This window comes from Nerophis lumbriciformis, linkage group LG16, assembly GCF_033978685.3.
Source record: "Nerophis lumbriciformis linkage group LG16, RoL_Nlum_v2.1, whole genome shotgun sequence".
Classification (NCBI taxonomy): domain Eukaryota; kingdom Metazoa; phylum Chordata; class Actinopteri; order Syngnathiformes; family Syngnathidae; genus Nerophis; species Nerophis lumbriciformis.
In genome coordinates this window covers 38,119,754-38,144,486 of record NC_084563.2, presented here as the reverse complement: position 1 = coordinate 38,144,486, position 24,733 = coordinate 38,119,754, and the positions used below count along the sequence as shown (strand labels likewise).

Below are 24,733 nucleotides of genomic sequence, written 5' to 3'. Positions count from 1 at the left end.
CAGCAAGTAGTGGACATAGAGAGAGAGAGAGATCAGAAGGCATAAGAAAAATATCTGCATTTGATTGTTTACATTTGATTATTAACAACAATCCGGAGAGGGTGTTAGTTTAGGGTTGAAGTTGCCTGGAGGTGTACTTTTATTGCGGTTTTGAAGGAGGATAGAGATGCCCTTTCTTTTATACCTGTTGGGAGCGAATTCCACATTGATGTGGCATAGAAAGAGAATGAGTTAAGACCTTTGTTAGATCAGAACCTGGGTTTAACGTGGTTAGTAGAGCTCCCCCTGGTGTTGTGGTTATGGCGGTAGTTTGACATGTACTTTGGTATCAGGGAGGGGTAGCGGATTTTATAGACTAGGCTCAGTGCAAGTTCTTTTACTCTCTCCTCCACCCTGAGCCAGCCCACTTTGGAGAAGTGGGTAGGAGTGAGGTGGGATCTGGGGTGGAGGTCTAGAAGTAATCTGACTAGCTAGTTCTGGGATGTTTGGAGTCTAGATTTGAGGGTTTTGGAGGTGCTAGGGTACCAGGAGGGGCATGCGTAATCAAAAAATAGTTGAACGAGAGTTCCCGCCAGAATCTTCATGGTGCTTTTGTTGACCAGAGAGGAGATTCTATAGAGAAATCTCGTTCGTTGGTTGACCTTTTTGATTACCTTGGTTGCCATTTTATCACAGGAAAGATTAGCCTCTAGAATGGAACCTAGGTAGGTGACCTCATCCTTCCTGGTGACAACAATGTCACCCACTTTTATAGTGAAGTCATTGACTTTATTAAGGTTTATGTGGGACCCAAACAGGATGGATTCTGTTTTACCCAAGTGTATGGATAGCTTGTTGTCAGCGAGCCAGGTGCAAGTACTGAGGATTTTCTCCACCTGTGACTTGTCCCTGTCTGATACCAGCAGGGCCGAGTCATCCGCAAACAAGAACAATTCACAGTCGCATGCTGATTACAAGTTGTTTATGTATACTAGGAACAGTAAAGGCCCCAATATACTGCCTTGGGGGACTCCACGGCTCACTGAGAGGGGGCGGGGCACGGTGCCGTTTACCTCTACCACCTGTTCCCTCCCCTCCAAGTAAGATTGCATCCAGCTCGATGAGGTTTTGTCAAATCCGATTGCTCTGCGCTTATCCAACAGTATAGCGTGGTCAACGGTGTAAAAGGCCTTCTGAAGGTCCAGCATGACCATGCCACAGTATTTGCCCGCGTCCACCTCTTGTTTGATGTGGTCGGTCAGATAGAGAAGGCATGTGTCAGTGGAGTGGTTAGTTCTGAAGCCGGATTGGAATTTGTACATGAGCTTATTGGTGGCAAGGTAACCATCGACCTGTTCATAAACTATTTTTTCCATTACTTTCGAAATGGAACTGAGAATAGAAACAGGTCGGTAGTTGCCAGGTTCCAATTTGCTTCCTTTTTTTAAAGAGGGGAGTTACTCTTGCTATCTTAAAATCTTTTGGTACTTGGCCATGTGAAATTAAGAGGTTTATTATGTGCATGATGATTGGGGCAATGATGGAGGCAGAGTCCCTGAGGAATCTGGAGGGGATATTGTCAAGGCCGGTGGACTTGTTTGGGTGGAGCGCGCTCAATTTTTTAAGCACCTCATCCGCTGAGACCATTTCTAATTTGAAATCATTGTTGGATACGCCTAGTTTTCTGTAGAAGGCTTTAATGTGTTCTACACCAAAGCGACCAGAGTGGTGGGACAGCTTGTTGACAAGAGTTGCAGCTATGCTGGTGAAAAAGGCGTTAAGTCTGCTTGCTACCTCCATTTTGTCTGTAATGAGGCAGTCACTCTCCTTGATGTTGATGTTGGTGAGTCTGGTTTTAAGTTTTTGGCTGCAACCGGGAAGCTGGTTGTTGAGCATGTCTGCTCCTGCTTACTCTACGTGTGTAACATGTTTGACCTCATCCGAATAATTGATAATGACGTTAAGAAATGCAGTTTATTTTCCGTAATGGAGGTGATTATCATTCATTCAGGGGAGCGGTTCCACACTACACGCTAGCATTCCATGCTAGCCGCTTGTCAGCCGGGGGACCAAATATAAATGCAATTATCGCCAGGGGAATATGTTAAATGTCTTTATTAGTAATGTTTTTATCTGATACTAATGTAATAACTACAGTGTACATACTACTTTCAATTGATAATTTTCATGCATATCCATTTGTACTTGGTTATTTTCAGTTTTTTTAAATCTTGCACTTTTACTCATGTCTTTAAACTAAGAGGTCTATTTCTTGGTCTGGGAAGGCTGTTTATAAAGCTAGTGATACTGGATTTTGAATGTTTTTACAGAGGAAAAATAAGAAAAATATTGAATATTTGAAGTTACGAGCTCGTTCGTGTAACAAAATGTGCTCGTAAGTTGAGTTACGACTATACTTACCTTACCTGTGCTGTTTTTTTTTTAACATATAACCCCCCGGCCTGTTTTAACTGTACTGGAGTGTCAAACAAATTGTGGTGGATATCGCTTGCAGGGGGTGGAGTAGCTTCACACAAGCATTGAAATATATACTACGACGCCGCATTGAGCGCTGAATCATATGTTGGATGCTGCCGTATTGGATGTGGCAAGAGTGAATGGAGATGAGTCATGAGCTGCATGGAATTGTACCAACTGGTTTACAGTCTGAATCAGATCTCATGGGAATACCTTACACGGGTAAGACTGAACAAATACTTTTGATTAAATGTGGCTATATTAACATTTTATAAGTTTTTGATGACCATGTGAGAATGGGGTAAAAAAAAAAAGACATTAAGGTACTTAATGAAGCGATATGGCCAATATGACGCATCACAACAGCAAAGCCAACCCACTCAATGAGGCGTCTACATACAGTGCATTTGGAAAGTATTGACAGCGCTTCACTTGTTCGACATTTTGTTATGTAACAACCTTATTCCAAAATAGAATAAAATAATCTTTGTCCTCAAAATTCTACACCACACAATACCCCATAATGACAATGTAAAACATTTATTTTTTTAAATTGTAAATTTATTGAAAATAAAAAAATAAAATTATCACATAAGTATTCACAACTTTTGCTCAATACTTTGTTGACGCACGTTTGGCAGCAATTACTGCCTCAAGTATTTTTAAATAGGTGCATTTTGGCTTTTGTCTAGCTACTATACCATACAGGCATGATTGGTGGTTTGCTGCAGAGATGGTTGTCCTTCTGGAATATTCTACCCTCTTCACAGAGGAATGCTGTAGTTCTGACAGAGTGACCATCGGGTCCTTGGTCACCTCCCTGAATAAACTAAGATAAATGCAGCAATCTAATGAGACATCCTGGATGAAAACCAACGCTTCCCATCCAACCATATGGAGGTTGAGAGGTGCTGCAAAGAGGAATGGGTGAAACAGCCCTAAGATATGTCTGCCAAGCTTATAGCATTGTATTCAAAAAGGCACAAGACTGTAATTGCTGGCAAAAGTGCATTAAGACAGTATTGAGCAAAAGCTGTGAATATTTATCTACATGTGATTTAATTTTATTTATCCATTCAAACCATTTTCTACCGCTTGTCCCTTACAGGGTCGCGGGGGGTGCTGGAGCCTATCTCAGCTGCACATAAATTTGCAAAATAAAAAATATATATATTTTCAAATCGTTATTATAGGATATTGTGTAAAGAATTTTGAGAACATAAATGAATTTGATTTTGGAATAAGGCTGTAAGGATAGGCTCCAGCACCCCTGCTACTCAGGAGGGACAAGCGGTAGAAAATAGAAGGATGGGTATAACAAAATGTGGAAACAAAAGAGTTACGCTACCATCTAGTGGACGGATTTGGAAGGCAAGTTAATCAGCCAAGGCGTAATGACTGTATTGTGAGCTAAAGTGAGGCGATAATGGCAAATCTTAAAATACAGAATAAATAACAGCACCGAATTCATCAGTGGTGGTCCAAAAGTAAATGTCATAAACCGCCACAAATAAATTAATATATGGGAAACCCTGGTGAATCTTCAGCTCAGTGGGTAACTTGTGTGTAAAAATACTGTTTTGGTTGTGACTTACTCTGCATCCTTGCTGCCTGTGATAGCAATTACAACCCATTGTGTATTAGGGGTGCAACGGTACAGGTAACCCACGGTTAGGTCCTAACTTGATTTTTGTTTAATTTTCGGTACGCTTTTTGTGTTTAAGTAGAACAACTTTTTTTTCTATCAAAAATGTCTCTTTTATGCCTGTTAGTAAAAACTGCTTTTTGCAGTAAAAAAAAAAAAAAGTATCACTGGTGTATTGAATATTATAAGACTTTTCTTAAAGGGGTCGTATTATGTATTTTTTAACATTCAAAACACTTCCTTGTGGTCTACATAAGATGTAATGGGGGTTCTTTGGTCAAAATGTTGCATAGATTGTTTTACAGACCGCCGTTTTGTGGGCGATCAAATTTACGTGCCTCCACCTCAATTGTGTATTCTCCTCGTAAGTCATGTTGTAGTTTTTAGCATTTCCATATTGAATCTACTGGCATAAGTTAGAACTATATGCTACTTTGTATTAAAAATAGCAATAGTGGAGGATGTATGACAGTGCATGTACTGTACGAGTCAGTCTGTCCCATAACATGATAGAGAAAAAGAAGAAACTTATTGACTAGGTAGGACTACAATGGCGGATTCCCGCAAAGCTCTTCGGGTAAAACTTTAGATATCAGCTGACGTTACCAATTGGGAAAAACGTTGCAAATTGGGCAAATTCCAAACTGCTCGTTTGGAGTAAGAATAAAAAAAACAGATTATTTTATTAATATATCTGCCATGCCCCCATTATTTTATTTAAAATGTCCAGGACTTATGCAGGTCCCAAATACACACAAAACATGTACTAATAGTTAAGAACAGTTAGTTTTGCATAATAGGTCCCCATAGTTACAGAATAAAACACTTTCCAATGATAAATTGCCCCTTATTCTTCGACCCTTGTGTACACAAAGGCTTCTAATCAGTGGTTTGGCAGCAGTACGCGCCATCACAATTTAATGGCACGCACTGAAACGAATTGCGGATATTTAATGAAAAAACATTAAAGGGAAACTGTACTTTTTGGAATTTTGCCTATCATTCACAATCTTTATGCAAGACAAGAAAACATGTTTTTCTTTTTTTATGCATTCTAACTAGTAAATGCGATCAAACTTACAATAGAGCCTATGAGTGTCGGTATATTCTGCCTATAAAGCCTTTAAAAAACTTCCAAACACCTCCATTAAGGTTTTATATACATGTTGTAAGTATATATTTACATGTAATATTTACGTATTTTGCTTATTTTAGGCTTACGCGACGCGTTCATTTTAAAAACGCATCACAACTTGCTTTTTTCTTCGACAACATCACTGATTACTACACACTGCAGACATAATTTAAAAACATCCCTTACGGTACAATGCCTGCTGTCATTGGGATGCCGACTGATAGAATCTTGTTACAGCCCCGTTTAGATGAAGAATGACTGATAATTCTCGCGTGGAAAAGGGGGGTGGAATCAAGCGCCTTTTTGCGTATTTCTCGCCATCTAAATTGGATTTTAAAGTGTACCAAGTTGTCAGATTACGTCATCGTCCTTCTACTATCAAGGTGAGAGGCATGATTTATGATCTGGAATAAACTTTAACGAGCACCGAAGCAAGGAAGCAGCTCACCAGCTAATGATGTCAACATAGGATCAGGTTTTTCCCACAAATTGTGGATAAAAATTTATTTTGTGCAGGGATGCGAGGAAAATTGAGAAAAAAAGAGAAACATTTACATCAGCACAAAGTGTTGCCACGCAAACCCCAAAAGAAAATGTTGAAAATCAAAACTACATTTCCTGCAATTGGGTACATTTCTACACTATATTTTAAAATTATATTCATTCCAATCTACCGACCTGTTTTTGCTGTCTTTTTGACACTTACATGTCACATGTAATTTACCACAGAATTTACTTGAATCAGTATTTAGATCATTTACAAACATTATTATCATTGAAAAAATGTTATCTAAAATTATATAACATGCATGCAAAGAACTCAGAAAACATTTCCCATTGGGCAACTCTGTCCTGTAGACAAGCCCCCTCGGGTAATATACATCTATTGTGACCTTTGTTTACAATCCGTCACGTCAAGAATATACCTTCCCGCTGGTTAGTACTAAATACTGGTTCGAAACTAATTGTAATCACCCAAATATGATAAGCAGCAAAGTGGACTGCCTATAACGTTGTGGCTTGGAGAGCGAACGGAGGCGAAAACAAGTAGCGTATTTTTCGGACTACAAGTCGCAGTTTTTTTCATAGTTTGGCCGGGGGTGCGACTTATACTCAAGAGCGACTTATGTGTGAAATTGTTAACATATTACCGTAAAATATCAAATAATAGTATTTAGCTCATTCACGAAAGAGACTAGACGTATAAGATGTCATGGGATTTAGCGATTAGGAGTGACAGCTTGTTTGGTAAACGTATAGAATGTTCTATATGTTATAGTTATTTGAATGACTCTTACCATAATATGTTACAATAACATACCAGGCACGTTCTCAGTTGGTTATTCATGCCTCATATAATGTACACTTATTCAGCCTGTTCACTATTCTTTATTTATTTTAAATTGCCTTTCAAATGTCTATTCTTGGTGTTGGGTTTTTTTTTAATAAATTTCCCCAAAAAATGCGACTTAGTGCGACTTATATGTGTTTTTTTCCTTCTTTATTATGCATTTCCGGCCGGTGCGCCTTATATTCCGCAGCGACTTATACTCCGAAAAATACGGTAATTGTAATCACCCAAATATGATAAGCAGCAAAGTGGACTGCCTATAACGTTGTGGCTTGGAGAGCGAACGGAGGCGAAAACAAGTAAGCTCGCTAGGTGGTTCACTAACTAGCGAGCTTGTGTCGGTGCTCCTGATCGTCTTCCCGTCCTGCAACTCAATTTAGGCAAGAGGAACAGTGAGTACCTGCGGCTGAGGCATGTGTTCAACAAATTTTGTTCAGATCCTATTTTTTTATTGATATTTCATTTTTAAAAATGCGGAAGTTAAATTTTCGCACAAAATAATGTTTAAAAACGCAGATTATTGCATACATTTGTTTGGGGCAAAAAAAAACTCAAAAGTGTTTTTAGTACATATTCTATGAGGGGTTGAATAAAAAAAAAACTATAAAAATGTGATTAAAACATATTCAAATATGTTTTTAAATGACTCTGATTAACTTAGTAGGTACATTAAATCTCCCAGTCTGGTCCGAAAGTTCAATCACAAGTTGTACCTGCGAGTCCGCATTGTGGGCGGAATACGTTCAGGTGACAACATGATGCTGTCTCTCGAGTGGTGCGTTCCACAGATTTGAATGAAGCATCTTTAAAGACGTGTCTTTCAAATTCCCTGCTTGTGCGTGACACAAACCTTTACTTTTTTCTTCTGTACAATGTGAGGAGGAGTGAAGAAAGCATGAGTAAAGGGACAACGGTACATTATGACGTTGGGAGGGCTTTTCGCCACTCGCATAAGCATGCGCCCTCACACACGCACTGCAAAATGAATTGTACCGTTGCATCCCTAGTGTGTGTCAACTTTGCATTTCTATATCCAGTACATCTGATAAGATACAAAACTGACCAACTTCATCTCCATCCTGGTAAAACCAATCCACAGTGCAGCCGACCTCTTTGAACACTGCTGTGAAGAACGGACTTCCTGCCAAGATGCTGTGTGGGCTTTTACACAGCAACCTGGCCTCAACTTCCTGAGAGCCCACACACACGCCTGCTGGATCAAAGTTCGGTGTGTCCTCTTCAAGCCACTGCCTTGCCATGCGAGTCAGAGTGTGTGGGGGGATTGAATGCGCGGTAGCGTGTTTGGATGGAGTCATCCTGTACAAATTCACAAAACAAAGATTTTACACCATAGCCCACTGACACAGAAACACAAAGTCTTTGAAGGTTTTTTTTCTACTGTGTATTAATAGGGCTGTATGGTATTCGACTACACTTTTAGAATGCTAAGGACTAGGGATGTCCGATAATATCGGACTGCCGATATCATCGGCCGATAAATGCTTTAAATTGTAATATCGTATATTATCGGTATCGGTTTCAAAATTATCGGTTTCAAAAAGTAAAATGTATGACTTTTTAAAACGCTGCTGTGTACACGGACGTAGGGAGAAGTACAGAGCGCCAATAAACCTTAAAGGCACTTCCTTTGCGTGCCGGCCCAGTCACATAATATCTACGGCTTTTCACAAAAACATGTGAATGCAACGCATACTTGGTCAACAGCCATACAGGTCACACTGAGGGTGGCCGTATAAACAACTTTAACACTGTTACAAATATGCGCCACAATGTGAACCCACACCAAACAAGAATGACAAACACATTTCGGGAAAACATTCGCACTGTAACACAACATAAAGAAAACAGAACATATACCCAGAACCCCTTGCAGCACTAACTCTTCCGGGACGCTACAATATACTCCCGCCGCTACCCCCCCCCCCCCCTCACCTCAACTACCCTTCCCCAACACCGCCCACCTCAAACTCCTCATGCTCTCTCTGGTAGAGCATGTCCCAAATTATAAGCTGCTGTTTTGAGGAATGTTAAAAAAAAGGATGCACTTTGTGACTTCAATAATAAATATGGCAGTGCCATGTTGGCATTTTTTCCATAACTTGAGTTGATTTATATTGGAAAACCTTGTTACATTGTTTAATGCATCCAGCGGGGCATCACAACAAAATTAGTAGAGATGTCCAATAATATCGGCCTGCCGATATTATCGGCCGATAAATGCGTTAAAATGTAATATCGGAAATTATCGGTATCGTTTTTTTTATTATTGGTATCGGGTGTTTTTTATTTTTTATTATTAAATCAACATAAAAAACACAAGATACACTTACAATTAGTGAACCAACCCAAAAAACCTTCCTCCCCCATTTACACTCATTCACACTCATTCACACAAAAGGGTTGTTTCTTTCTGTTATTAATATTCTGGTTCCTACATTATATATCAATATATATCAATACAGTCTGCAAGGGATACAGTCCGTAAGCACACATGATTGTGCGTGCTGATGGTCCACTAATAGTACTAATCTTTAACAGTTAATTTTACTAATTTTCATTCATTACTAGTTTCTATGTAACTGTTTTTATATTGTTTTACTTTCTTTTTTATTCAAGAAAATGTTTTTAATTTATTTATCTTATTATTATTTTTTTTAAGTACCTTATCTTCACCATACCTGGTTGTCCAAATTAGGCATAATAATGTGTTAATTGCACGACTGTATATATCGGTTGATATCGGTATCGGTAATTAAAGAGTTGGACAATATCGGAATATCGGATATCGGCAAAAAGCCATTATCGGACATCCCTAATTAAAACATAAGCAATATAAAAAGTCAAACATCCTCGACAGAGCTGCCACTCATTTTCCATTGACTAAGCTTCACAATTGTTTGCAATTGTTAATTAATTTGAATTACTTATTTAAAACAACTGTTATTTTGTTCATTCTGTCTAATAATGAAGTGCGCTGAAAGCAGGCCGGAATTATTTTGCTAGAATAATGTCTACGTTGTGTGCATGGCAGGGTTAAATACATTACTGCCAACATTTAAGTAGCCTGCTTAACATCCAAAAGTAGGGATGGGTGATATGATCTAAAATCAATATTGAGATATACATTAAAGCCTCCTACGATAACAATACATAGCAGGATTACTGTACACTGTGATTACTCTTCTGTTGTTGTGACTCTTTATATTCAAGCTAGGTTAGGGGTTAGCATGGCTTCTTAAAGGATTAGTTCAAGAGGGGCAACTCTGCACTGTACTTTAGCACAGCCAGCTGACCACATGGGCGGCCAACAAAAACGCCATGGTTTCATGGTCGATTACGTCGATTAATCACGGCAGCTTCTTGTGACATAATTAACAGTGCAGTAGACGAGTTCGCCATTTCCTTATTAATACAAAAATGCTTACATTGTCTTTTCCCTTTCAATGGGCACATCTTCAACAACTCCTGTGTATTTCCATTTTAAGTGTTCGTGCATCGTCCTCTCCTTTTCAGTGGGAGCATCTTCGACAATTCCTGTGTGTTTCCTTTTTAAGTGTTCGAGCATCGTAGTTGTGCTCTTGTGATAAGCCAGTGATGTTTTACAGAGTGAACAGACCACTCTTTTGTCCCCGTCTGTGGTAAAATACACCCATACTTTCGACGCTCTCGGTCTTGTTTTGGGACTCATACTACATTCCGACTCGCCGGTCGCCGCCATTTTTCATATCAAAACAGTGAGGGTGAGGGGGAAGAAGGGGCGCCCACAGCACGCAGGCTGGTGTGGAGGTGAATTACAATGACAGGAGACCAAAAGAGAAAAAAGGCAAGACAACAGTAAAACGACGTGTTTATTAGCCTTTGGGGTCGATGTATATTTTTTTCATTCAATATTATTTTAATAATTTTAATAATAGAAAAACAATAAACAATAGGTGGGTTGCAATCACGTGACCTGAGGCACATCCGGGAACTTCTGGGTTTCATGCGATGCTTTTAAGCCCCATTGGGCTATTGTTTATTTATCTGAATCCGTGCAAATTTTGAAAGGTTTAGAGGCAAATATAAAAGCAATCATGAAAAAATATTTCAAATGGGATGTAATGGATTTTTACACTCTCAAGAAAAATCCATCCATCCATCCATTGTCTACCGCTTGTCCCTTTCGGGGTATCGGGGGCTATTAACCGGAAACATTTTACAAAATAATTTTTCATATTCTAATACCGGAACCGGACGTTTCTATTGCAAAAAAACAGACCGTGGACCGGGCTATTGCAAAAAGAGTGTGGTGTCGTTCATACATAACAAAAACCCCACATTGATCCACGATCATCTGGTATTCAGGGTGGGTCCGTGTAAGTTTTGGTATTTTAATTTTCTTTCATAAATAAAAATGAGCTCTGAGCTGCCACCTTAACGTGGTAGAGGATTTTGCGTGTCCCAATGATCCTAGGAGCTATGTTGTCCAGGGGCTTCTATGCCCCCTGGTAGGGTCTCCCAAGGCAAATTGGTCCTAGGTGAGGGATCAGACAAAGAGCAGCTCGAAGATCTCTATGAAGAACACTGACAAGGAACCCAGTTTTCCCTCGCCCGGACGCGGGTCACCGGGGCCCCCCTCTGGAGCCAGGCCCGGAGGTGGGGCACGATGGCGAGCGCCTGGTGGCCGGGCCTGTCCCCATGGGGCCCGGCCGGGCACAGCCCGAAGAGGCAGCGTGGGTCCCCCCTCCAATGGGCTCACCACCCATAGCAGGGGTCATAGAGGTCGGGTGCGATGTGAGCTGGGCGGAAGCCGAAGGCAGGGCACTTGGCGTTCCGATCCTCGGCTACAGAAGCTAGCTCTTGGGACGTGGAACGTCACCTCGCTGGGGGGGAAGGAGCCTGAGCTAGTGCGCGAGGTGGAGAAGTTCCGGCTAGATATAGTCGGACTCACTTCGACGCACAGCGAGGGCTCTGGAACCAGTTCTCTCGAGAGGGGCTGGACTCTCTTCCACTCTGGCATTGCCGGCAGTGAGAGGCGACGGGCTGGGGTGGAAATTCTTGTTTCCCCCCGGCTCAGAGCCTGCAAGTTGGAGTTCAACCCGGTGGACGAGAGGGTAGCTTCCCTCCGCCTTCGAGTGGGGGAACGGGTCCTGACTGTGGTTTGCGCTTACGCACCAAACCGCAGCTCAGGGTACCCAAGATGGATGGATGGATGGAAATAAAAATGAAAAAACAAACAATGTGTGTTTTTTTTCATTTTGTTCTTAAATATCAGACGTATCCAACTTCTTCCGCTTACCCGAGGTCGGGTTGCGGGGTCAGCAGCCTAAGTAGGGAAGCCCAGACTTCCCTCTCCCCAGCCACTTTGTCCAGCTCCTCTCGTGGAATCCCGAGGCGTTCCCAGGCCAGCCGAGAGACTAGTCTTCCCAACGTGTCCTGGGTCTTCCTCGTGGCCTCTTACCGGTCGGACATCCCCTTAACACCTCCCCAGGGAGGTGTCCGGGGGGTATCCTGACCGGATGCCCAAAACCACCTCATCTGGTTTCTCTCAATATAGAAGAGCAGCGGCTTTACTTTGAGCTCCTCCCGAACGACATAGCTTCTCACCCTATATCAAAGGGAGAGCCCCGTCACCCGAAAGAGGAAACTAATTTCGGCTGCTTGTACCAGTGATTTTGTCCTTTTGGTCACAACTCATCCTCACCATAGGTGAGGATGGTAACATAGATAGACCGGTAAATTGAGAGCTTTGCCTTCCAGCTCAACTCTTTCTTTACCACAACGGAACGATACAGTGTCCGCATTACTGAAGACACCGCACTGACCCGCCTGTCGATCTCACGAGCCACTCTTCCTTCACTCGTGAGCAAGACTCCGAGGTACTTCAACTCCTCCACTTGGGGCAAGATCTCTTCCCCAACGTGGAGATGGCATTCCTCCTATTTCCAGGCGAGGACCATGGACTCGGACTTGGAGGTGCTGATTCCCATCCCAGTCGCTTCACATTCGGCTGTTCACCGATCCAGTCAGAGCTGAAGATCCTGGCCAGATGAAGCCATCAGGACAACATAATTCTGCCAAAAGCAGAGACCCAATCCTGCAGCCACCAAACCGGATCAACCGAATGTGCCAAGAAATTCTGTCCATAAAAGTTATGAACAGAACCAGTGTCAAAAGGCAGCCCTGGCGGAGTTCAACCTTCACTGCAAATGGGTCCAACTTACTGCCGGCAATGCGGACCAAGCTCCGACACTGATCATACAGGGATCAGACCGCCACAATTAGACAGTCTCTTTGAGCAGTCCCCACAAGACTTGCGAGGGACACAATCCAATGCCTTCTCCAAGTCCACAAAGCACATGTAGAGTGGTTGGGCAAACTCCCATGAACCTTCAAAGATCATACCGAGAGTATAGAGCTGGCCCACAGCTCCACGACCAGGACAAAGACCACAATGCTCCTCCTGAATCCGAGGTTCGACTATCCGGCATAGCCTCTTCTCCAGTAAACCGGAATAGATCTTACCGGGAAGGCTGAGGAGTGTGATCCCACGACGGTTGGAACACAACCTCTGGTTCCCCCTCTTAAAGAGAGGAACCACCACCCTGGTCTGCCAATGCAGAAGCACCGCCCCCGATGTCCACGCAATGTTGCAGAGTCAACCAAGACAGCCCCACAGCATCCAGAGCCTTAAGGAACTTCAGGCGGATCTCATCCACCTTGCCACCGAGGAGCTTTTTAACTACCTCGGCAACCTCAGCCCCACAAATAGGAGAGCCCACCAAAGATTCCCCAGGCACTGCTTTCTCACAGGAAGACGTGTAGGTGGGATTGAGGAGGTCTTCGAAGTATTCCCTCCACCGATTTACAACATCCTGAGTCGAGGTTAGCAGCACATCATCCCCACCATACATGGTGTTGACTGTGCACTGCTTCTCCCTAATGAGGCAGCGGATGGTGGTCTAGAATCGCTTCGAAGCTGTCCATAGGTCGTTTTCCATGGTTTCCCCGAATTCCTCTCATGTCCAAGTTTTTGCCTCCGCGACCGTCGAAGCTGCACACCGTTTGACCTGTCGGTACCCGTCCGGAGTCCCATGAGCCAAAAAGACTTGATAGAACTCTTTCTTCATCTTGACAGCTTTCCTCACCAGCGGGTTCAGGGATTACCGCCACGACAGGCACCAACCATCTTGCGGCCACAGCTCCAATCGGCCGCCTCAACAATAAAGGTACGGAACATGGTCCAATCGGACTCAAAGCCCAGCGCCTCGTGACATGTTTAGAGTTCTTCCGGAGGTAGAAATTGAAACTCTCTCTGACAAGAGATTCTGCCAGACGTTCCCGGCAGACCCTCACAATATATTTGGGCCTACCAGGTCTGTCGGCATCCTCCTCTACCATCGGAGCCAACTCACCACAAGTTGGTGATTGGTAAAAAGCTTCGCCCTTCTCTTCCCCCTAATGTCCATGAGATCGAAAATCCGATGACACAACTACAAAGTCGATCATCAAACTGCGGCCTTATGTTTAAAAATGGTGTTTGTTATGGATAATCTGTGACGAGAACAATATTCCAATAACAAAACACCAATCGGGTTCAGATCTGGGCGGCTGTTCCTCCCAATCACGCCTCTCTAGGTTTAACCGTCTTTGCCAACGTGAGCGCTGAAGTCACCCAGCAGAACAAGGTAATCACCCAAGTGTGCACTCTCCAGTACTCCCTCGAGGGAATCCAAAAAGGGGCAGGTACTCTGTTAGGTGTTTGGTGCATACGCACAAACAACAGTAATGACCCGTCTCCTAACCCGGAGTCGAAGGGAAGCTACCCTTCCGTCTACTGGGTTTAACTCCAACGTACAGGCTTTTAGCCGGGGGGAAACAAGATTTTCCACCCCATCTCGTCGCCTCTATTGCGTGCAATGCCAGAGTGGAAGAGAGTCCAGCCCTTCTCGAGAGGACTGGTTCCAGAGCCCTTGCTGTGCGTTAAAGTGAGTCCGACGATATCTAGTCGGAACTTCTCTACCTTGCGCACAAGCTCAGGCTCCTTCCCCCCCAGCGAGTTGACATTCCACGTCCCAAGAGCTAGCTTCTGTAGCCGCAAATCGGACCGCCAAGGTCCCTGCCTTCGGCTGCTGTTACACTGCACCCGACCTCTATGCCTCCTCTTATGAGTGGTGAGCCCATTGGAGGGGGGAACCCCGTTGCCTCGCCAGGCCGGGCCCCAGGTGCTCGCCATCGAGCCCCACCTCCGGGCCTGGCTCCAGAGGGGGGCCGTCATGACCCGCGTCTGGGTGAGGGAAATCTGAGTTGAGTCCTCACTTTTTCTTCTTCATAAAGGTCTTCAAAACACAAAAAAGTACATTGAAAAATAAAGTGTCTTCTTTTTTTGGTTTTGAAAAGAAAAAGTAGATTCCCAGTAAACAAAAAGAAAAAAATGGACCAAAACGGATGTTTTTTCGTAGTCTGACACCGGAAGTCTTTATTTTCAAACTAAAAGCGGGGATACTACAGTATCTGTGTGTCTGGCTAAAATGTCTTTGGAGCCCCCCAACAGAAAATATTTTAGACATGGCACAATGCGGCCTGACATTTACAAATATCTATATGCACTAGAGATGCGCGGTTTGCGGACACAACCGCGGATTCGGCGGATTATCCGCGGATCGGGCGGATGAAATTTAAATAAATAAGATTTTATCCGCGCCGCGGGTGGGTCGGGCGGATTAATGAGATTTTTTTTTTTTTTTTTTTTTTTTTTTTTGCGGGTGGCAGTTAAACCAATTCGGAAATATATATACATAGTTAAATGTTGTTAGCCACATACGAAAAACGAGCAGCACTCTTTGAAACAGGCAATTATTTATCAGCAGGCACCTGCAGCAGGCACCTGCAGCACGCCACATCAGAAGAAGAAAAAAAAATGGCAACACCGGCAGTAAACGTGGTGCGCGACAAATTAAAAAAGGGAATACTAAAGACCAGGGAAAAAAAAGGCCAGAAAAGTTCAGCGTGGACTCGTTTTTATGAGGTTGTAAATCAGGATGACAGCAATGCTGGCTACGTGAGTTGCAAGAGCTGCGACGCTGTGTACGTCTACGACAGTCATAAAACCGGGACATCGAACATGGTGCATCATATTTGTGCAAAACCCCGAATCTCCACAAACAGCATGAGCAGTTTCGTTCGCCGTGATCCCAGAAGGGTGCCACAGGATGTTAAAACAAGGCTTACAGATGCATGTGTGGACCTGTGCACTAATGATATGCGCCCGTTTGATATAGTCTCGGGTAAAGGGTTTCAACAAGTGGCCCAGACGCTGATTGACATAGGCGCTAAGTGCGGTGCCGTGGATGCTGGTGCCATCCTGCCCCATCGGCAAACTGTGTGTGACCGGGCAAAGCAGCAGGCTTCCACTGCTAAGCAGACACTTTCGGAGGACATCCAAAAAGCCATCAGCAACAACGGAGGTATTTCTGTAACCACCGATATGTGGACAGATGAATTTAAAAAGAGAGCATATACAGTCCTTACGTGTCACTACATCAGGGAGTGGAAGCTGGAAAATCGTATTTTGGCAACAGTGGAGTTTGACCCAACACTGAAAAAAACCAGCGAAAACCTTCATGAGCAGATAACCAGTGTACTGACGTCCTACAGAATACAACCATCTAAAGTAGTTTTTGTCAGTGACCAGGGCCCTAACATAAAAGCCGCACTCCGCTCCTACCACTGGATTCCGTGCTCCGCACATATCCTGAACACAGTGCTGAGACACACCTTCAGTAGAAAGGGTGACTCTGAGGGCATTGAAGATGTCCTGGACATGATCGATTACTGCAAAGAGCTTGTTGCATTTCTGAAAAGAACCGGTGCCGTCGCCGGCCTAAAGCACACCGTGAATCAAGAATGTGATGTGCGATGGAACAGTAAAGTCCTGATGTTGGAGTCAATCCAGAAACAATACCAAGACATCAGAGAGCTGCTACGGAGCAAAGACCAACAACATCGCCTCGATGGCATTCACCAGGATCAACTCGCACACTTGATCGAGTTTCTCACCCTTTTCAAGTCAGCAATCAGCGAGCTTGAAGGAGAACATCACCCAACCGTTCAGATGGTTCTGCTCTGGTTTTTCAAGCTGAAAAAACACTGTGAGCCCAAGTTTGGAGACCCACCTTACATGAAAACTCTCCGCTCTCGCACGTCTGCTCTGCTTGATGAGAAGATGCATCCGACTGCTACTCACAAAATCGCCACTTTTCTCCACCCGAAATTTAAGTCGCTGAAAATGCTGGCAGAAGATGACAGACGAGAGGTGATCAAGCAAGTTCGAGAACTTCTTCCAGAGGAAAGCGTCTGTGTCAGTCGTGATGGAGAAGAAAACCCTGTCACCGAGCCCCAATCAGCAACAGAGCAAGGTGAGTTGATACATTGCCTGCCTGCCTGGGCTATTAAGTTTATGTTATGTGGATTGTCTGTTTTATAGATATAAAATATTAGGCTGTAATAGATTTCATCGGTCCTTTAGGTGGAGCTGATGGCGCATCACCAAAAAAGAAGAGAATTGACTTCGCAGAATGGGAGGAGGACACACCTGTGCCCGTTGATGAAGTAGACAATTATTCCTCTACAAACTTCCATCTGGAAGGATCAGCAGAGGAAAATCTACTTTCCTTTTGGGGGACACAAGGACAATCATTCCCACGACTACAACACCTTGCCAAGAGAATCTTATGCGTCCCAGCAACAAGTGCTGCAAGTGAGCGCTCCTTCAGCGCAGCAGGGCGCATTTTAGAGGCCAGGCGCTCTCGCCTGAATCCTGGCACTGTAGATGCCATTTTATTCCTACATAGTGCGAATAAAAAAAAATTGTAATTTACATACGGTTGGATATGTTAAACAAATTAGTCTACGTTACCTAGGCCAGTGGTTCTCAACCTTTGTTCAGTGATGTACCCCCTGTGAAAATGTCTTTAATTCAAGTACCCCCTAATCAGAGCAAAGCATTTTTGGTTGAAAAAAAGAGATAAAGAAGTAAAATACAGCAATATATCATCAGTTTCTGATTTATTAAATTGTATAACAGTGCTAAATATTGCTCATTTGTTGTGGTCTTTCTTGAACTATCCATCCATCCATCCATCCATCTTCTTCCGCTTATCCGAGGTCGGGTCGCGGGGGCAGCAGCCTAAGCAGGGAAGCCCAGACTTCCCTCTCCCCAGCCACTTTGTCCAGCTCTTCCCGGGGGATCCTGAGGCGTTCCCAGGCCAGCCGGGAGACATAGTCTTCCCAACGTGTCCTGGGTCTTCCCCGTGGCCTCCTACCGGTCGGACGTGCCCTAAACACCTCCCGAGGGAGGCGATCGGGTGGCATCCTGACCAGATGCCCGAACCACCTCATCTGGCTCCTCCCCATGTGGAGGAGCAGCGGCTTTACTTTGAGCTCCCCGCGGATGACAGAGCTTCTCACCCTATCTCTAAGGGAGAGCCCTGCCACCCGGCGGAGGAAACTCATTTCGGCCGCTTGTACCCGTGATCTTGTCCTTTCGGTCATAACCCAAAGCTCTTGGAAAAAAATAACTAAAAATAACTAAAAACTTGTTGAAAAATAAACAAGTGATTCAATTATAAATAAAGATTTCTACACATAGAAGTAATCATCAACTTAAAGTGCCCTCTTTGGGGATTGTAATAGAGATCCATCTGGATTCATAAACTTAATTCTAAACATTTCTTCACAAAAAAAGAAATATTTAACATCAATATTTATGGAACATGTCCACAAAAAATCTAGCTGTCAACACTGAATAATGCATTGTTGCATTGTAATGAATGGAATAGCCTACTTGATTTGATGTTCAGTTTATGAACTTACATTCATATTTTGTTGAAGTATTATTCAATAAATATATTTATAAAGGATTTTTGAATTGTTGCTATTTTTAGAATATTTTTAAAATATCTCACGTACCCCTTGGCATACCTTCAAGTACCCCCAGGGGTACGTGTACCCCCATTTGAGAACCACTGACCTAGGCTATACCAAATAAGCCCATGTCTGACCTACAGGGGCGCCGAAAAGGGGGGGTAAAGGAGACGGATTCTAGGGGCCCATGATGGAGGGGGGCCCAGAGAGGCCCTTAATGATGATGAAATTATAATACAGAAAAAATAATGACACTGTGTTGGGGGCCCTGTAAAGATTATTTTCATGGGGCCCAAAAGCCCTAGCGGCGCCCCTGCTAACCTATATTGAGTTCGGTCAGCTAAATAATTTTGATGGTTACGTGTTGTTTGGGCGCACTACAATGCAAAGGAATTAAGGCAATTGCGTTGTTTATTGTGTTTTTTTTTCTATTGGAGATATACTACTATGTGTGAATAATTATTTGGCCTCGCTTTCAAGTGAAGCGCATCTCCGATTGGCGACAATGTAAGGATATTTAGCCTGCTTTGTTTGTCGCGACCGTCTATATTTTCATTATAATTCAAGATTGATGATAAAGTGCAGTCTGATGGGTTTGATTTCCCCCCTTCAGCTATTTGCCTTGGCCAATAAGTTGCAGGTAATTTATTATTATTATTTATTTAATTTATTTTTGTTTAAATAGAGATGACATACATATGTTATTGTATAATTTAAATTTGTGCGCGTGATTGACGTGATTGGTGCAAGAGAACAAAGGACTTCTTTCATTTAAGGTTTGTGATAAACCATCAAACTCATTCGTTAAAAGGACTCTATAGTAATATAAAGCGAATTTTTCTGGACATTATCATGCAAGAAAAGTTTATTTTTGGGACCGCGATCACCGCGTAATGATTTTTAAAGGTTGCATTACAAACATTTAACTGTCCCATGTGATCAGCCAGTGCGATTGGAAGTCCATGCTCAATTATTGCCTCCGTAAATAAAACTTCGGCATTTATCACATCCAAAGAATCTGTTTGGGCGACGAAAAACGTTGAAAGTTTTCCACTTGTATCGCTAGCAACGGCATTAGACTTGTGTTTTTTTGTCCCAAAGTGGTCTTTTACATCGCTAATTCCTCCGTGTCCGATCGAAAAATCTTGTCTGCACAAGGTGCAATTCGCGTAGTTTTCACCCTTTTTTTTTTAATTAATGAAAAACCGTATTTTTTATCACTGCACCCGTAACCCGGAATAGGTTGATGAAAACCGTACGAATTACGGGAAAACCGGAGTAGTTGGCAGGTGCCTCACTAATGCCTTGCATCGTCTATATTAGATATAACGGGCGGGTGCGGGCGGATGGCGGGCGGATGCAGTTCTATTCAAACGTTACATCGGGTGGATGGCGGATGGATTGACGACTTTCTGATGCGGTTGCGGATGAAATATTTGCCTATCCGCGCATCTCTAATATGCACATATCATACGAAAGTGGAAGTAAAAAGAGATTTGATCTCGCATCATAGTACAAATTTTCTTACGGGCCAGTCCGCGGTCCTGTCTTTAAAATCATTACATTTTGCTTTGCTTTTCAGTTTCAGTTTGTGTTGATATGTGTGTGTAGATATTTCTGTAGAAGTCGTGGAAATTTGTGCCATGTCTAAAGTATTTTCTTTACATTTTAGCCAGAGTCAGAGGCACACAGTACCGTAGTAATTATTTTTTTAAACCTGTTCAGTGGCCTTGTGGTTAGAGTGTCGAGTCATACCAAAGACTAAAAAAATGGGACCCATTACCTCCCTGCTTGGCACTCAGCATCAAGGGTTGGAATTTGGGTTTAAATCAGCAAAATGATTCCCGAGCGCGGCCACTGCTGCTGCTCACTGCTCCCCTCACCTCCCAGGGGTTGGAACAAGTCAAATGCAGAGGGTAATTTCACCACACCTAGTGTGTGTGTGACTATCAGTGGTACTTTAACTTTAACTTTAAACAATCAGGAATCCTCCAAGGACACTTCTATCATAACAACATAAGACTGTCATGGACATTATTGAATACAGGGAATTAATACACATGATGGTCTTCTGCTCTTCTTGGACTTTTATAAAACGCTCGACTCACTGGAACGTGGTTGTGGGCATCGTAACTCGGTTGGTAGAGTGGCTGTGCCAGCAGCTTGAGGGTTTCAGGTTCGATCCCCGCTTCTGCCATCCAAGCCAACAAATCTTATTTCTGCTTAAACCTTGTTTGCCACACCGTCCATTATTACTTCCACAACTAATCTTACACAACATTTCATTAATGCACTAACTATTTCATTAAATCATGTCTTACAGTACATTTTAATCCAGGCAAACAAAACAATAATACTGTTTTTATTAAATTTGATGAAGACACAATTTTAAAAATACAAAACATTATATTTCTTTCTTGAATTACCAGCCAAGGTAAAAGAAACTCACTTTAAAACCACAAACAATCTTTATCCATATTTTCTAAATACTGACAAATCTCTTTGTAGCCTGCATACATTTAGCTTATTTTGGCATTCTTTAATTTTATTTTCTATGTTTGTTTTCTTTGAGGGTGTTTTTGGATAGGTTATAAATAAATTGAATTAAATAAATATATTACCTTAGACCAAGGGTCGGCAACCCAAAACGTTGAAAGAGGACCAAAAATACAAAACCAAATCTGTCTGGAGCCGCAAAAAATGAAAAGTCGTATATGAGTCTTATAATGAAGGCAACACATGACAAAAGTGTCTATATTAGCTATAATAGCCTACTATCAAAATGACTATGTGTCGCAGGCCAAAGCAAACCTTCGTTGACAGAAATGTTGAAATTTAATATTTATTCTACATATTTTTACAACATTAGAAACCATTAGTAAATCAGAGACTACTCAGAAGGTTAGATAACTCCTGGAAATTACTGGCTTTTAATGGCCAAAGGTATAGATGTGTGTGTCCAAGTTAAAGGAAACGGCAGTCTGTCTTCTTTTAATAGATTTATTACAATCTTTGGCACGCTAGGTAATGTTTGCTGTGGTCTGGAACAACATGGCACACAAACAACTATATGAAATGCAGCCAATATTACATAGAGACAGTGTGTCATGAGCCATGCAAAACTAAATTATATATAAAGAGGATAAAAGTAAAGGATATTAAATTAGCTCAAATATACCTACAAATGAGGCATAATGATGCAATGTGTACATACAGCTGGCCTAAATAGCATGTTAGCAATGATTGGCTTGCAATCATGCACTGACCAAATATGCCTGATTAGCACTCCAATAAGTCAATAACTTCAACAAAGCGCACCGTAGAGCATTCACGCACAGCATGCAACTTTTGGTGGACAAAATGTGACAAAGAAGGAGTGGAAGATTTTACATGTAAACAAACTGCTGCGTCACAGTCCACACTATGGTGAGTTCAAGAACCGCTGAAATTAGTAGGACAAAACGATGTTCACCAAATACTCTCATCAGTGAAGCATACACACAAACATATTAAACAGTGGGCTTTCTAACAATTGGAAAGGTTTGTGTCATGTTTGTCCTCAAACAAAAAACATACTAAAACAAAAAAAAGATTTTTCCCTCATCTTTTTCCATTTTCAATCCTTTTTTTTAAATGCTCCAGGGAGCCAAAAGGGCGGTGCTAAAGAGCCGCGGGTTGCTGACCCCCGCCTTAGACTTTACAGGCACATTTTTATTCACACATTCATGGATTGGAAACAATTCATATTTTTAAGGTCCAAGCAAAATCCTGATACATTACAGAATTCTTGAATATTTTCAATAGCAGTTCTTCATTTTTTAGGAAAAGAGTTGTTTCATCTGCTAATTCACTATTATTTCCGTGCCAGCAGGTTCAAATATGGTGATAGGAAATTCGGTTGTACCTGAGACTAGTAAGACACAACTATTAATATTATCATAAAGTCCTGTAATTATCTCCCGGCACCAAATCCAGTGTGTTCCAGCATTAGAAAAAGAAAGTAATGTTCCAGTTAGTCAAGCATTTTATAAAAGTCCACAAAGAGCAGAAAACCACCATGTGTAATTAAACCCCTGTGTTCAATAATGTCCATGTCAGTCTTATGTTGTTATGAATGGAGCCTCCTTGGAGGACTACTGATTGTTTAAAAAAAATATTACTACGGTACCATATGTGCCTGTGACAATGGCTAACATGTAAATACAATACTTTACACATGGCACAAAGTTTCAGGACTTCTTCAGAAATATCTAAACACACGTATCAACAGAAAATGAAACTGAAAAGCAAACCAAAATTGATGTGTTTTTAAAAGTATATTCCAACACCGGAACCGGAAGTAGCTATTTTAGAGACAGGACCGTGGACTGTCCTGTAAGAAAATCTGAACTATGATGCACAATCCTTTTTGTCTCCACTTTTGTAGTATATGTGCATATAGATATCTGTATATGCAGACGTTAGACCTTGTTGTGCCATCATCATGTCTAAAATAGTTTCTGTGTACGGCTCCAAAGACATTTTAGCCAGACACACGGGTACTGCCGTATCCTCGCTTTTAATTTGAAAACATCCGTTTTGGTTGGTTTTTTCCGTTTTTGTTTACTGGAGAATTTAATTTTTCTTTTCAAAACCAAAAATGAAAAACAGTTTGTTTTTCAATTTTTGTTTTCCTATTTCAAAATGAAATTCAAATAAACCAGTAATTTTCAGTTTTTCGATATCCCTTTAATAAAAGACATTTGAAATACGAAAACATGCACTGACTGTTTTTGTTAACTGGGGATTTCCATTTTTCTTTTCAAAACCAAAAAAAGACAAACGCTTTGTCTTTCCCTTTTCTTTTTTGTATTTTAAAACGAAATTTTAAAAAACTATCGTGTTTTTGTTTATTCATTTTTATTTATGAAAATAAAAGTGAAATACCAAAACATACACTGACCCTATTCACAACGCAGCATACAACACGACATTTAGTTTTTTCTAATAGGCCATTCCGCGGTCTCGTCTTTAAAAAACAACGTCCGGGTTTTGGTCCGGGGTTTTTTTTTTCGTTTCTGCTGACTGGTGAATTAAAAATTTTCTACATTAAAATATGAAATCAAAATCAAACCGTTTCTATACTTATTGTCGTTTGACACTGAAACGGCTTTGTTTTTTCATGTTATTTTAGGTTTTCAAAATAAAATAGTTTTTCTTTTAATTCCCATTCATAAAAAGAAAATCCATTGACAAAAGATACACTGACACGTTTGCTGTTTCACAGAGTTAACTGTATTGACAGCTCACTTTTAGTAACTAAAAATAATAAATGGACAATACTATAAGGAATGACTGTGCCGTTCTTCACATTCCAGACCCTATTTTTTCAATAAAATGTAAAATGTGATGCAACACACTTACTTTCATCTGTCTGGTTATGGTTTCCTGTCGCTGACCAACTTCAGAGAATGCAGCGAGAGCAGAAAAAAATGTCAGGTGGATTTTGACCCTTTGTGCATGTTGTGCAATGTTAAAGAGCAAGTACTATCATTGTGAACATACTGATTGTGGTCTTTCACAAAACAGATTGGGTATTTGCAAAAACTACAACAGAGGTGTCCAAAGTGCGACTCAGAGGTCATTTGCTGTCCGCAGTTATTTTTTGTCATTAGCTTGTGGTACATTCTAAAAATAAAAATACAATTAAATATGGCCCACTACAGAACATTACAAAGAAGATTTAGCGGCATATAATATAAAATGTTAAGAAGAAAAGTTAACATGGAATAGCATGCATATATATGTATGCAGTGCTGTTGAATAATTTAAAAAAAATTGTAAAACCATTTACAGGTGTCAAATGTATGGCCCTGAGCCATATGCGGCCTGCGAGATGAGTTTGACAAGAATTAAAATGAGCTGCTGTTCTAAATGTGTCCACTAGATGTCACAATAGCAATTCTGTTTGGCAAGCAAACGGTTTATACCGAGGCCAAGCAAGAGGTACACAGTAAAGGGTGACTGTGGCTCCTCCTCCTCGACCGACATGAAACTTAAAACCTGCTGTTTTATGACTTCTGCTTCGAACACATCGTTATTTGGCACCCTTACTCCCCCAAAATGTCTCTGTCAAACACGAGAAAAGTGAACTTAACCCTTTTGAATAGTTTTTACCTCCGTTTCTTACGGTTTGTTGAGTTAGCACTGGATTGAAACGTGGACATGACGAAGGAGGTAT

The 24,733-nt window shown here is 41.8% G+C and overlaps 1 protein-coding gene across 2 annotated transcripts in view; it reads right to left on the bottom strand.

Moving 5' to 3' along the window:
- LOC133617242 (nicotinate-nucleotide pyrophosphorylase [carboxylating]-like) overlaps positions 1–24,011 on the bottom strand; it is a 28,253-nt gene extending 4,242 nt beyond the window's left edge. The window contains exons 1-2 of one of the 2 annotated variants that reach the window (XM_061977110.2): positions 23,917–24,011; positions 7,652–7,905 (exon numbers count right to left, since the gene is read on the bottom strand). In XM_061977110.2, the coding sequence (XP_061833094.1) occupies positions 7,652–7,904 (253 nt within the window). In that variant the 5' untranslated portion in view covers position 7,905; positions 23,917–24,011. Of the gene's footprint in view, positions 1–7,651; positions 7,906–10,034; positions 10,361–23,916 lie in introns of those variants that run through there. The other variant, XM_061977109.2, reaches the window with a different exon arrangement.
- Positions 24,012–24,733: the final 722 nt, after the last annotated feature.